Source organism: Pristis pectinata, chromosome 21 (assembly GCF_009764475.1).
Source record: "Pristis pectinata isolate sPriPec2 chromosome 21, sPriPec2.1.pri, whole genome shotgun sequence".
Classification (NCBI taxonomy): Eukaryota; Metazoa; Chordata; class Chondrichthyes; order Rhinopristiformes; family Pristidae; genus Pristis; species Pristis pectinata.
The window spans coordinates 11,295,575-11,310,948 of NC_067425.1; the positions used below are offsets into that span (position 1 = coordinate 11,295,575).

The 15,374-nt window shown below is 40.2% G+C and overlaps 1 protein-coding gene across 2 annotated transcripts in view; it reads right to left on the reverse strand.

The window, feature by feature from the left end:
- vps53 (VPS53 subunit of GARP complex) overlaps nt 1-15,374 on the reverse strand; it is a 184,054-nt gene that overhangs the window by 32,088 nt on the left and 136,592 nt on the right. For both annotated transcript variants that reach the window (XM_052035456.1, XM_052035457.1), the window contains one exon: nt 2,401-2,470. In XM_052035456.1, coding sequence (XP_051891416.1) covers nt 2,401-2,470 — 70 coding nt within the window. The remainder of the gene's footprint in view (nt 1-2,400; nt 2,471-15,374) is intronic.

Sequence of the window (15,374 nt, forward strand, 5' to 3'; positions counted from 1 at the left end):
GCTGTGCTCACAACAGCTTCTAAGTTTCCCACATTATACTCTTTGAAAGCCCTTCACTGACTGCTAAGTGTTTCAAGTGTTCCAATGCCAAGAGAGATGTGATAGAAATGCAGATCTTCTCCTTTTCCTTCAAAACAAAACTTTCTGCACCCTGTTTCGTACCATCTATTATATGTGACCCAGTAATCCTACACCTTTTGACCGTCATTGGCCCAGAATAGTTTCTGGTAAAGAAACCATATTTCTCTCGCAAGAGAGACTGCAGCATGACAGAAAACGTAAGTTAACTCCTGACACTGTTTTTAGATTCGCTTTTACTTAAACACCTGAGCCATAAATTTGATATTGTTGATAGATTTTCCTAAGGTTTATTGGAAACATGACTTTTCCCTCTTCAATGATTTCCTTCTTGTCTGAATACCAGTTTTATCTTCAGCAACTTATCCTAATGGCCATTCCTAATAGCCTGGACATTGTGAGTAAGCACCCTACTCTTCTGAAGGGACATAAGAGTCAAGCCAACTTCACCCTCCCGCACCCTCCTTATTCAGCTGGGAGCTGGGGCTATGGTGTAATTTTTCAGCATCTATAACAAGGGTGCTCAAAACAATGACTGAAAATCCTATTATTACATTTAATCAATATCTCAATTGAAGTTCATTGAAAAATTCCAAAACTGTACAGCTGTATTGAAAAGATGTAATAATTTTAAAACATCAACTTTCATACAAAACTCTCCATTTAGGTTTAAGGTTTTGAAAATTAACTGTGAACCTAGGCACAAGGTTTCATTAACATTCATTTTATTATAAGCTATTGAAATCAAAGCAGGCCAACCATCCATTTCCTGAGATCCTACAAATTTATAAAAATATTAACTTTATACCTGTGTGAATTCAAGGCTCATATATCAGTGACTCTTGAAATTAAATCAACAGGATTGTAATAACGTATTCAGAATTCTCCACTATAATAACACAAGTAGCTGTCCTTAAACAGCTGTAGCCAGAGCCAACAGCTGAGCTGATGAAAGCCTATCCCTCTACCACACTCTTCATACAAAGAATGTTGCTGTTAAAAGCAAACGGAGAAACCAACAAATATGCGGTGCCATCTATGATGGATGAAACAGCTGTATCCATAGTCTGTATGAAGGCCTTTTTGGGGATACTTCACAATAACTCAAAAAATATTTATCCATTTTGCTTTATCCACCTATTGTCCAACGTAATTCTAAATGCATAAATGTATTGATGTTAGTAAGGTCAAAGAAAATGATAATTAGGGGATTGCATTAACAATCAAAAAGTTCAAATGGACTGATGAAGTGGAAATATACTGCAAGGCGATAGGCAGAAGTTGGGTGTCAACCAGATTGGGATTGAGCACACATGGTTTGTCCAACAAATCACATCCACAGAGCCTTATACAGTTATACACTATTTTAAAAATGAATACACATTCTGGAGCTCAGAGAGATATTCTCCTATAATTAGCTGAGACAGCAGTCTTCACTGAGATAGTTTAAACTTCTTTTGCTTGTGCCCTTTGAAAGCCATCTGTGACCACAGACTTCCATCTCCTTCTGTGGTCTGAAGCGGAACCTCACAAGCAAGCCCTTGAAAACAGGTGGCCCTACAAAGTATGGTTGCACTGATGGGCAGAAACCAAACTAATATTTATGATTTTACTGAGCTCAAGTTTAGTGGAGTGTTATCAACTGCAGTTACGAGAGAAAAAGCCAGCTACATGATCTATCCAGAATAGAGAGCAAAGGAAACAATGGTGTAATTGTTCTCTTTCTCACTCTCAAATCTACAAAGAAGGAATAGTTACAAGCTGTGTTTCCACAAGACATTATAGATTCTGGTTTCCTGTACAATCATCTATTATGTTTGTACATTGTACATCTTCCATACAATGAAAATGAGGAACAATAGTAGTTTCCCCTTGATACTTAGTTCTAGTCTGAAACTTTGCCATGCCAGATATACATAGTATGTACTCTTGGCTAATTTAGTGTACTGAATAACTATCCTTATTAGCGTTGGTTTTAACATTCTAAATCCAATGTACCAGATTTGCATCCAGAACAAGAGTGATGGAATTAAAGTCTTCTCTCCTTGCCAGTCACAAAGGATCATCCAAAATAAACCATGGCCCAGGCTTATCTCAGTTTCCAATATATGCAATAGTAGGGCAAATTAGTGAACTCAGCTAACCCACCCCAATCTATGAGCTCAGTCTAGAATAGATGACACCCATCCTATTAAGACAGGCAACCTTAAGATCCAAGGGCCTTGGGATACACAACTTTCCAGTTCTGACTCAAGCACACTTTTCTCCTTTTATTTCATATTTCCAACATCTGCATTTTTTTTTCTTTGTATAAGTTCTTACCTGCTCTGCTCCAACCATACTGATTGGCTTGCACTTGAAAAGGTGGTTGATGAACTTTGGAATGAAGGAGCTGTGCAAACAAGAAAATTAAACATTTTACTCTGAAGCAAAAAGTTTAGCAAGTTATTTCATTTCTGAGAAGAGTTGACTCATTGATAATGCTACACCATTTTGGAAGACCAGTGCACAGGGCCATGGAGAAGCAGAAACATAGGTTCAGAGCTACAGTCACAGTGATAGGATTCTAATAACTGCTTCTGCACAGCTATCATTAAACAACTCCCATTATCAAAATACACCTTTCTGAAGTGGATTCAAGATAACCCCAAAAATAAGAATCAATATCCATGATCACTACTAATCTAAAGTAATGAGAATAAGGAACAGTGCACCATTACACTCTCATAGATGCTTATAAACAACATGTGGCTGAAAGCGACAATATGAAAGCAGGTGGAAAGTCATTATCTTTTATGTGCTGAACATGCAAGGTGTGAGGTCAGTTGAACTCAATCTCAGAAGCAGAGTCCAGTGTGCATTATTTCAAGGTTGCACAAGAGAGGATGGATTTCTGCTCCAAAGTCTAGAAGCAGGTTTGATAGTTACCTTCCCATAAAGCACCTGGTCATGCATGACAATAGAAGCAGCAGAAAACCCCATGTTAAGAATCAGTGATAGAATTTCCAAACAACAACAAAATATGACATGTAAATGAATGCATGTAATGACAACACCATTCTTAGACAAAGTTGAGAGGATTGGGTAATTACACTATCAATTCAGCCTGTGACCGTATCACTGAGATTAATTTTATTAACATAATTTGTGTCTAAAATACTGAATTTTTCTGAATAATCCTGCCTTTATTTGGAAAAATACCTGTAGTTCTTATCATTCGTCCATGCTTTAAATCCAATGTTTTTTAGTAATCTAACTTTGTTTGCTGCACAGTCACCTGGTGTGAGTTCAGACATGCACCCCGCATGCCTCCAACTTATTGGCTGGCACAGCATTCTCAAAAGAAATCCTGTAAATGAGACTCACTTGGCCAAACCACTTCCAAACAACCCAATTACAGTCATGGGTTTCAGAAACATCCAAAATCCGGCATCAGTCTTATAAACTTGGGCCATAAACACATCCAGTCTGAGAAACAGAAACATTGCACGCAAAGAGGTGAGGGTGAAGATGTTGAATTACAGAATCAAGGTGGGCAAACTAAAATACTGCCAATAAACTAAAGTGTAAACAACAAAGTGAAATCATTTTTTACCAGAAGAATCATTTAATTATAATCAATAATTATTTGCTTGGATTACCATGTAATCTTTTGGCAATTACTAAATCAGATGACTTTGCAGGGCTACTAAAGGAGAAACTAATTATCCACAACTTTCAGCTCAGAACATAACAGGGTCCAATTATCAAATTTAAGATGTCAATAAAATATTTTTAGTAATGATGACCACAAAAACGACTGGATTTTTGTAAACCCATCTGAATCACTGATGTCCTTCAGTGGAGCAAGTCTGCAATTCATACCTGGTTTGTCCTACGTGCGACTCCAGAGCCACTCTGTGTAGTCAACCCTCTGAAATGACCTAACGAGCAGTTATCAGCACAAGGGGCAATTTGTCTTGGCGTGATGTGTAATAAATATGGCCTTGCCAGTGATGCCCTGATCCAGATAGATGAACAAAGTATTTCAATTGGAGAATAAAAGGCTTGGTCAAGTACCTTCCCTGTAGGAAAACCTGGAATGTGCAGGAGTCACAAAAATTATACAGCAAGGAAGACAGCTGTGAAGTCAAAGATCGAATGTAATTTATTTTATCAAACTGAAATAGCAAAGAAAAAAAATTGGTCTGTGGCTCCAAATGTTGATTCATTTGTAGGAAGCACATGTGGCATACGAAGAATGAGTTAATTGGCTCATGAAGTTTGAGAACATGGAGAAACTATGTGGAGTGAATACTATGTGGATTAAAATTATTGCCTTATTTAGCTCATATTTGCCAAATAGAAATAAGCAGTGTAGATGATGTGCAAAAACAAGTACTGAATTTTTCAATTAAATGAATGGAACCTGGGGCAAGTGGTTAAGTAAAAAGTGGAGGATTTCAAGGACTGGAAAACCTTGTGGTGTCTCTGCAGTTTTAATCATCCTGCAGTCAATTCTATTTCTCAACATCAGCAAAAAAAAAACAAAACTGCAATGTCACATTAAATGTCCCAAAGACAACAGTGCTCTATAAATCCCCAAAACAACTATTAAACTAGAAAGCGAACAGTCTCAAGGCAAACTAGCCGCACAGGACAGGTGGTCATTTCAAATGTTCCCAGAGGAACAGGTTTCGCTGTATTGCTCTCTTCAATTAGGGATCGTGTAGGCCATAATATGCTAGCAGTAAAGGACCTCAAGGTCAACAGGATTTGTAAATACTCTAAGTAGGAGATTACAGACATAAGACTAGTCTATTTCTGCCACACATTACTCAGTGGTAACACATCTTTAACCCCATTATCACTTTAGCAGCACATATGTGCAAGATCACATGTCAAAACAAGTGATTAAAAACATAATAAGCTTCATGTGTCTTATTACATAGCTAGTAGATACCCCGTGGCACTGCTCACTTGTGAATCAGACGATGGGGTGCTAAAACAGCAGGAGAATTGCATAATTAAAGTGGGACATGCATTAAAATTGTGCTGTGCGTGGGTGTATTTGGACATTAATTAATGAGTAAATATGGCTCAGGGCTCTCTGATCTTTCTACTTATAATTTGCTTGATCATCACTTTGCTTTCTGGCAATGGAAGTCTTTGTGAATTTAATTGTTCCTCACAGTGAAAGGCTTTATTCACAAAGCAGGGAAAATGTAAACGGGAAGGAAAAAAATTATTCCCTTTGGAATTTGAGTGGGCAGCAGTTGAGGGGGGAGGGGTCAGCCTCCAGATTGGCATAAAAATTATTACCTTCAAACGCTGTTCACAAAACAATGAGGTGTGGAAAACCACAGCTCAAAGAATCAAATAAAGAATCAAAACAAGTTGGTGGTTAGCTTGAACCTTTGAGACCCACTATTTGCTAGTTACTTCTGGAGCAAAAGGAGCTGCCACTTGCAGGGTCCTCGATACTTAGGCACTGAACCAGGTGACAAGTCACTGTACTGACGTGGAGCAAACTCATCCTCTCTCCTGGTTATCCTTGTGCATTCTAATTATATAATTAATCACTATCAATGCTCCACAACACTCTGCACATACAAAACCCAACAACAAATTGAGTGGATCAGCATGAGACTGAAAAGAAGTTTCAAGGACATATATTCCTGGGATGTGACATTTATAGCAAATGATTATCTTGGTTCTGAGACCACCTAATCCCATGTGAAGATGAGATCACTTTCATGCAGAATGTAAAGCTCACAGTTCCTTCAACTCAAAGCATCACACCACAAGGAAATGCAAGGAGCACGTCCTTCCCTACTTTGTGATGTAGCCAGAATCTGGATCCCAAGGTGCAATAGGATATAGTCTCTAAGCTATTTAAACATGGTCCACTTAATAGGCAAAGGCTTATGAACTGACTTTCTTTTAAATCTAAGGCAATCAGATTTTCTAAAGTAAAGATTAGAACCAAGGCTCATAATTAGAAAATTGAGTCCATAAAATAGGTTGGTTAAAGTAAAGATCATTTCTGTTAAAGAGGTTTTGTAAGAATGAGCATGAGGACTAATATAAATTCCATTGTTCATGAAAAGCTAGAGATTTTGGGAGAACCAGAATCCTTTGTCAATACAACAACTGAAACATTATAATTGGCCAAGGGACAGTGCAAAATATTCCAGACAGAATTCCCACTGCTGCTTGTTAACCAGTGTCACCTGCCAGAAACAGTGTTTAACATTAATGTCAGAAGACAGGGTCAAGCTTGGGTGTGATATTCTGTCATCAGATATTCTGCTGAATTTCAGAGGCTGATGTCCTGGTCCCTACTCAAATGGTGCATAAAAGCAGTGCACCTGAAGTGCAGTACATTTCCTGCCCTGGGTTAATTATAAGGCTGGTTACATTGATCAGGACCTGCTTCTCACCAATGGAGGGTGGCAGCAAGGAGGTTTCAACTGAACTCCAGGATCTGGTCAGAACGAAAAAAAATTAAGCAGTAGTCCCACCTTCACATCTTCGGGCTACGACTTGGACCCTGGTAGATGTGCCAGTCAGCCCGTGTTTCAGGTGTTTGAACCAACACAAGATCCATAAAATAAAGTAGGAAACTGGCAACTTCCTCTTTCACCTAACATCAATGGCTTGCTTCAGCCTTGGACGACTGGAGGCCAACATCTACCCTTTTCCAATAGCAACTAGCAATTGTTTTACAACATAACATCCCAAGGCCATCCACTGAAGTGTAGTCAGTGCAAAACTAGCACCAGCTCAAACAAGGGGGCATTACGGCAGACAAGTACCACAGAGTTAGAGAAAGACAGGCTTAGGGAAAAAATTCCACAGTACTGCGCCTGGACAATTGGGTGCCAGTGCACTAACAGAGAGGTGTAAGCAACAGAGGATGCAAATGACGTGACAAAGGAAATTGGTGGGACTGAACACTTGCAAAGTATGACTAAAAGAGTTTAGAGGATTAGGATGGGGAGAGTCAATGGAGAGACAGGAACACCAGCAAGAGAATTTTATATTGTGGTGCTTGTAGGATGTGAGCTAAAGCGGCTTTCTGAGGGGCGAATGACTGGAGAGAACCCCAGATATTCAGGCCAATAAAAAGGAAGGATATAGGATATTCCCCAAGGGTAATGTGCATGAACATCAGTTGTCTGGAGTTGTCATGTAGGGACAACTAGCACACCTGCAAGGGTACCCCAGAGTGAGTCAACCCCTGCACCAGAGGAAGTTGATTCTCACCACCTTCATGTCTGAGAACTGAAAAGGACTGTCATGTTAAATCCTAAAAGCATAAAGGTGAAGTGGCAGCTGCAGCTCAAAATGCATGATTACATTTCCATACATGACCCAATACTCTCCACAATGTGACTCACAAAGCCCAAAACCTTTGCACCTTGATTTAAAGCATTGGGACAATCTATAACACAACCACGGGTCTGTGGAGAAGGCAGGTTTTAAGTTACTTGCTCATTGGCCCTCTTCCCCCACCCCCACCCCCAACTCCCTATCCAAAAGAAATTACTTGTACTTTGACCTCAGGATACTAATCCCAAAAAAGGAAGTTTCGAACAAGTTCTGGCAGCACAGTGGGTAGACAATGACAGAAAACCTAAGAAAAATGTCTTTTAGGTGGAATTGGAGTCAGAAAGTGGCACAACGTCAATGTTACAAGTTGGCAAACTGCTTTGATACTTCAGTTCACTAATATCAGTAGACAGCTCACCCCTGGCTAGTTAAGCAGTGGAATTTTCCAGTCCTGGTTCAAGTCATACACCTTTCTCACATTACTGACATTCAATTTATTGACTTCCTAATGTTGTTTGCTAAAAACCCTGTTGAGGTTTGGAGGCAGCTGGATTACTAGATGGAAATTCTGCCTGACATGATGTCAGCAGAAAAGCAACGAATCGGTCCTGAAAACTGCCTCAAGAGGATTGCTTTTGCTATACCTACAATACTGGAGGTGTGTAAAATAGGTATCCCTTAAGATGTGTGGTATTGGGGAAACCTTTCGAGTACTAGCATAAATATTTTTTACCTTACCCATGGTACTTTAAAGGTATCACAGCGTCATAAAATATTACACTCAAAAGCATGACTATTTCCTAGTTTCTGCTCTCGTCACAGTGAAGAGTGACAGTGATGTTAAAATACAGGTTGGAGCAGCAACACCCAATGCCAGCAAGTTTGAGTTTTACTTCATCGTGTTCTGAGAAGATTCTCAATGACTGTCCTGTTAAATGCTAAAAGCATAAAGGTGAAGTGACAACTGCAGTTCTGGTTGCATGATTAAATTTCCATACATGATTCAATACTCTCCACAATACCCTAATGTGTATCACAAAGCCAAAAGCTTTTGACTTAAAGTATTGGGCCAACCTATAACATAATTTCAGGTCAGTTTTGTTTTGCCCGTGCCAAGTAAATCATCTGCCACATATGTACCAAGAAATAGCAGATGCTTTGCCTATAATCTTCTGATGTTCACTCATGGGAAACAAGATCTTAGAAATTTGCTACTTCATGTCTAAATTTGCTACACAATCCCATGGATCCCAAAAGGCTAGAATTTCCCATTTCCTGATTCAACATCATTGTTAAATTACTGCTCTTCCTTGTTGTTTAACATAAAATAATAATTTGTTCTTTCTTTATCCTGCAACAATTAATATACTAACTTTACTACAAAAATGAAATACTAGGGACGTTGTAAGCTTGGAATAATGACTGAAAATGCTGGAATGTTCACCAGGGAGGCAGGATCGAGCAGAAAGAAAAAGTTAATGCTTCAAGTCTATGGTTGTTCAAGGCTATCGATCTGTAACATTAACCCTGTTTATCTCTCCATAGAGACAGCAGTGTATGGTTAAATTACAGGACCAGCAGTCAGAACTTGGCCCACTGATCCAGGGAGGGGAGTTCAAATCCCACCATGGCAGCTGGGGAATTTAAATTTAAATTTTAATTAAATAAATCTGGAATTTAGAAAAGAGACTAACCTCAGTAAGGTTAACCATGAAACTACTGGATTGCAACGTTCTTCTTGTGAATGAATAAAGATTAACCTGACCTGCCAATTATTTTCAGAATTTTCTGTTTTCATGTCTTCCTAACTTCTCCTTGCTGTTCACCCTTTTACAGTCTGCATTTTTTCCCCTGCCCTCTCAATACTGTTCAAAGAGGAAAATACTTGCATCTGTGTGGAACCTTTCACTTTCTCAGGATTTCCTCAGAGATTTATAGCTGATGTGGTTGGCTGAATTTAGTTCCTTCACCACTGTCACTCCTGCCTTTGGCTGTTGAGGTCTTGAGCTCTGGGACTCCTCCCCCTCCCTCCCCCCGCACCCCCCCCCCCCCCCCCCCCCCGCCCCGCCGAACCTCCGTGGCTGTCTGTCTCCATCTCCTTTAAGGCATTCCCTAAGACCCAAGTTTTTTGTCAGCTACTCCAAAATCTCTCCAATTTTTGGAAATATTTCTGTGAAGCACCTTGGAATGTTTTATTTTGTAAAAGGCACTAGATAAAAGAAGCAGTTGCTTTTGTATCATTTTCTGAAATGACGCCTCTGTTGGTTGTGGAAATCCAATTGCTCTGTGCTGCAAAGCAAAGTCTGACGATTAGTAATTTAAGAAACAGTCGTAAGATTTAGTAATGAGAATTGCTGGTCTTTCACAAAACGCATAAGTAGAATTTTGTAGCAATTAAATTGTGTCATGAAAAGAACATTTCTTGAGCATCAGCCTGTGTGCAAATAGATTGACATGTGATCCTGACTTGTGTGGGCTTGACCTGTGCCTCATTTTCCTTTCAGCTTCCTGCTTGTATCTGCTCAATCATTAACTTGCAAGGCTCATGCACACTGGCTGCACCAAACTCGGTGTGCTACCAGCTATTTCAGTTACTCCAATCACCCTGCTGCAATTTCAATGCTGCCAGTGAATGCACAATAATTGTACAACCAGAAGTAACAGAACTAAAAGAAAAAGCAGATGGAATATGGCTCTTAACTCTTTATGATACTCTTGTGTGTCAGTTTCTTAAAGATTCAAATTCAAACCTCGTGAAGAACTCGAAGGGAAAGAGCACTTAAGCACTAGTATTAAACTGTGTATGTCAGCCTGAGCAATAGTTGTCCAAATTAAATGGTGTCATTGAGAACACAACTATTCAATTAATTCTGAAGGAAATAGTAAGTGGGCATGAGTGAGGGCAAAAGGGTCTCCCCTTCATGGTTGAAACCCGCAATAGCTTAGACTGTTCAGGGTTACACACAAAGAGTGTTCACTTGAGATGGGATGTCAGTGAGCAGCTGGAATCTATGACAAGTCATCGCAACAACTTCAGGAGTAATAATTTTGGAAGGAAAGAAAGAAAGGATTTTTTTTTAAAAGAAAAAAGTCAGAGAAAACAATCAAAGTAAAATGTAACTAATGCCACACCCAATTACTATGATTTGAAGCCACTTTTTCCAGAAGCTGCCTCCAGGCTGCCACCCTTTTCTCCCTCTCCTGATCACGGTACAATGCACGTACATACAGTCACACCCAATTCAATAACTGTAAGCCACTTGTTGAAAACTAATATACACTTAATGCCAAGACGAGTCATAGCTAATTAAGATGACATACTGTGTTGTAGAGCGACTGTAATGGCATATCGCCCCAGGGCTTCAGAATAGATAGATGTTTCGCTACAGTGCAATAGGACATTAAGAGTGTCAATAAATGTTTACAGCTGCATGCACTTGCATATTTTTAAGTGAAAGATGAAACAAAAAGCATCCAGACCATTTGCTAATGACATGTTACAATACAGTTGCCTTTGGTATAGCTGTGATGAAAATATCTGGGAGTGGCACTAATTGGAAAACTCAAACGAACTGGCTGGGGCACCATGGACAGAATGGTTTCCTCCAATGAAAGATGTAGCAAATAGGGAAAGAACTGGCATCTGTCCTAATTGCTTTCCTAAATATTATTTGAACTGAATGTCTAGTGTTGTGCAGTCAAATACAAAATAAAAGATTGACAGCAATTTCAATGTGGATCATTGCTAATCCCTTTGAAAACCAAAGAATGAGATACAATTGATGTAGGAGATCATACGAGTGGCCTACCTTCCTACTCTGTGCAAACACATATACAGGCAGGGGTTTAGCACACAGGCCAACGTGTGGGCCCAGGACTGACACCCTAACCTGAACCTCACAGCCCTTACACTGTGCGCTTGTTTGATAAACCAGTCAGATTTCAGAACTGAGGTGTAACACACAGTCTGTCATCTGTTCAATAGATTGCATAGCTGGAAGTGAATTCTACAGAGACTGAGAGAAAATATTTTGATGTCTGGACCTGTATTTTTCTTTTCTGAAACTTTAGCCTTTTACATTGCTTAAATCTTCTAGTTTTAGACATAACCTAAAATAGTTCCATGATTTTATTAATATCAGGGTGCTTTTTTTTACAAAGTGTGATTGGGGGTTGGAGAAGGAGAAAGTAGTTTTAAAATGCACTTTTCCCTATTCCAAGTTATCTCATAGCTTTTCATGCTGGTTGGGGCCTCTGGTGATGGGTCATGGGGCAGTCAGTCTGCATTAGAGCTTAGACAATAGCTTTGTGGTACAGTTTTGGTCTGAACAAGGTGAAATACATAATTATAGAGAATCACTGGAAATTAGTCTGAATATGAAAGTTTGGTTAAAAAAAATCTTCCATTTAAATGAAATTGCACTGATTTTGCTGTAGTGATTCTTTAACAAAGGCCCATTATCAACCACTGTCCACATTTTTTATGATGAAAAATAAGCAAGCAGAAGGAAGTAAATGGAACCAATTTTTAGCCCAGTAACACCCAGGCCTTGAAACTGCAGCTATCCCTATTCCTTGGAACCACATGAACCTACTTAAATGTTTTATTCAGCAGTCTGAACTATTTTAACCATAGAACAATACAGCACAATGCAGGCCCTTTGGCCCACCATGTTGTGCCGCCCTTCAAACCACACCTAAGACTATCTAACCCCTTCCTCCCACATATCCCTCTATCTTAAATTCCTCCGTATGCTTATCTAACAATCTCTTGAACTTGACCAACGTATCAGCCTCCACCACCACCCCAGGCAGCGCATTCCATGCACCAACCACTCTCTGGGTGAAAAACCTCCCTCTGACATCTCCCTTGAACTTCCCACCCATTACTTTAAAGCCATGTCCTCTTGTTTTGAGCATTGGTGCCCTGGGAAAGAGGCACTGGCTGTCCACTCTATCTATTCCTCTTAATATCTTGTATACCTCTATCATGTCTCCCCTCATCCTCCTCCTCTCCAATGAGTAAAGCCCTAGCTCCTTTAGTCTCTCCTCATAATCCATACTCTCTAAACCAGGCAGCATCCTGGTAAATCTCCTCTGCACCCTTTCCAACACCTCCACATCCTTCCTATAATGAGGCGACCAGAACTGGACACAGTACTCCAAGTGTGGTCTAACCAGAGTTTTGTAAAGCTGCATCATTACTTTGCGGCTCTTAAACTCAATACCACGACTTATGACAGCTAACATCCCATAAGCTTTCTTAACTACCCTATCTACCTGTAAGGAGACTTTCAGTGATCTGTGGATATGAACCCCCAGATCCCTCTGCTCCTCTACACTGCCCAGAATCCTGCCATTTACCTTGTACTCCACCTTGGAGTTTGTCCTTCCAAAGTGTACTACCTCACACTTCTCTGGGTTGAACTCCATCTGCCACTTGTCAGCCCAGCTCTGCATCCTATCAATATCCCTCTGTAAGCTTCAACAGCCCTCCACACTATCCACAACACCAACGATCTTTGTGTCATCTGCAAACTTGCTAACCCACCCTTCCACCCCCTCATCTAAGTCATTAATAAATATCACAAAAAGTAGAGGTCCCAGAACCGATCCCTGTGGGACACCACTAGTCACAGCCCTCCAATCCGAATGCACTCCCTCCACCACAACCCTCTGCTTTCTACAGGCAAGCCAATTCTGAATCCACACTGCCGAGCCTCCCTAGATCCCTTGGCCTCTGACCTTCTGAAGAAGCCTACCATGAGGAACCTTATCAAACGCCTTACTAAAATCCATGTAGACCACATCTACTGCACTACCCTCATCAATCTTCCTGGTCACCTCCTCAAAGAACCCTATCAGGCTTGTGAGGTAAGATCTTCCCTTCACAAAGCCATGCTGGCTGTCCCTAATTAGTCCATGATTCTCTAAATGCTCATAGATCCTATCTCTTAGAATCCTTTCTAACAGCTTGCCCACCACAGACATAAGGCTCACCGGTCTGTAATTCCCTGGACTATCAGTACTTCCTTTAATCGCCACCCTCTAATCCTCCGGTACCATCCCTGTGGACAACGAGGACTCAAAGATCCTAACCAACGGTTCAGCAATCTCCTCCCTCGCCTCACGAAGCAGCCTGGGGAATATTCCGTTAGGCCCCGGGGACTTATCTGTCCTAATCTTTTCTAACAATTCCAACACATCCTCTCTCTTGACATCTACATACTCTAGAACATTACCCTTACCAACACTGTCCTCAGCATCATCAAGACCCCTCTCCTTGGTGAATACTGAAGAGAAGTATTCATTGAGAACCTCACCCATTTCCAGCTTCCAGGCACATCCTCCCACCTTTGTCTTTAATCGGACCTTCCTTTACTCTAGCCATCCTTCTGCTCTTCACGTACGAGAAAAAAGCCTTGGGATTCTCCTTAACCCTACTCGCCAAAGCCTTTTCATGTCCCCTTCTCGCTCTCCTCAGCCCTTTCTTAAGTTTCTTCCTTGCTACTCTACATTCCTCATGAGCCCTGTCTGATCCTTGCTGCTTACACCTTATGTATGCTGCCTTCTCCTTCCTAACTAGTTGCTCCACCTTTCTCGTCACCCACGGTTCCTTCACCCTGCCATTCCTTCTCTGCCTCACCAGGACAAATTTATCCCTAACATCCTGCAAAAGATCCCTGAACATCGACCACATCTCCATAGTACATTTCCCTTCAAAAATATCATCGTAATTTACACTCCCAAGCTCTCGCCTTATAGCCTCATAATTCGCCTTTCCCCAATTAAATATCTTCCCGTCCTCTTTGCTCCTATCCCTGTCCCTATTGAACCAATAGGAGGAATTAGGTGTGGACTGTTATATTACTTTAAAGATAGATAATTCACGCCCAGAACAAGAATGGTGTGCACAATAAAGATGGTTTTGGCTGGTAAAACATATGCAAAAATTATTTTGCTTCTTTTGTGCTGCAGAGGAAGTCTATGTTTGCAAATACTTCTCATTTAAATATGTAAACCCAATCATATTAGTCTGGTTAGCATTTGGATTACTCTCCTGATGTGAAGATCATACCCTCAGAATGACATACTGTGAACAGAAAACTATCCCTGAAAAAGTGAAGTCTGATCCCGTTTCATAAATAAGGTAAACCAGTACCAATATCCCATATTTCCAGTTAATGCAAGCACAAACACAACAGGGATTCCCTTTCCTTCATGTTTTTTTGGTTCAGACTGATCTAGGAATCGCATTTAATTCCATACATGTAGACGTCTTGTTAAAATTAGGACTTTTATCTAATGTTAACATTGCCACAACAATTGTAGGAAACAATGATTTACAAGTCACATTTCTTTGTTGTATCCTTACATTTTCTTTGGTTGGACTTGACAGATATTCTGCCTTCAATGTGCTTGTTTTCTCCTCTGTGGATTTCTTGTGTTTCTATTTTGCTCTTTAAAAGAGAACAATTGCAAAACCTGGTCAGAAGCACAGGCTTTGTAATAATTATTAACAACGAAACAAAGCCATGGTGAGACCTGGTCCTGGGATGGTGGATCAGTCATGCAAGGAGAGATCAAGTAATCTCTAGAATTTGGAAGCATCAGGGGTGATCTAATTGAAACATAACAAAAAAAATCTTAGAGGGCTGGAAAGGATGGATGGGTGGGTGGTGGATGAGAAGTCAATAATAGGGAGTAGGGCATTTAGGATTGAAATTTCTTCACAAAGCAGGTGATGAATCTTTGGAATTCTCTATCCCCTCAGTAACTGAGTTCATTGAAAATAGAGGTCGATAGATTTCTGAATACAAGAGGAATCTGGGAACACTGGAATAGGATAGGAAAATGTTGCTGAGTTAGATGATCAGCCATGATCTTGTTGAATGGTGAAACAGTTACTATTCCTTGTGTTCTTATGAAAATCACTTCACGGCATCTCTCATATATGTCAATAGGGCTCCATATTGCACATT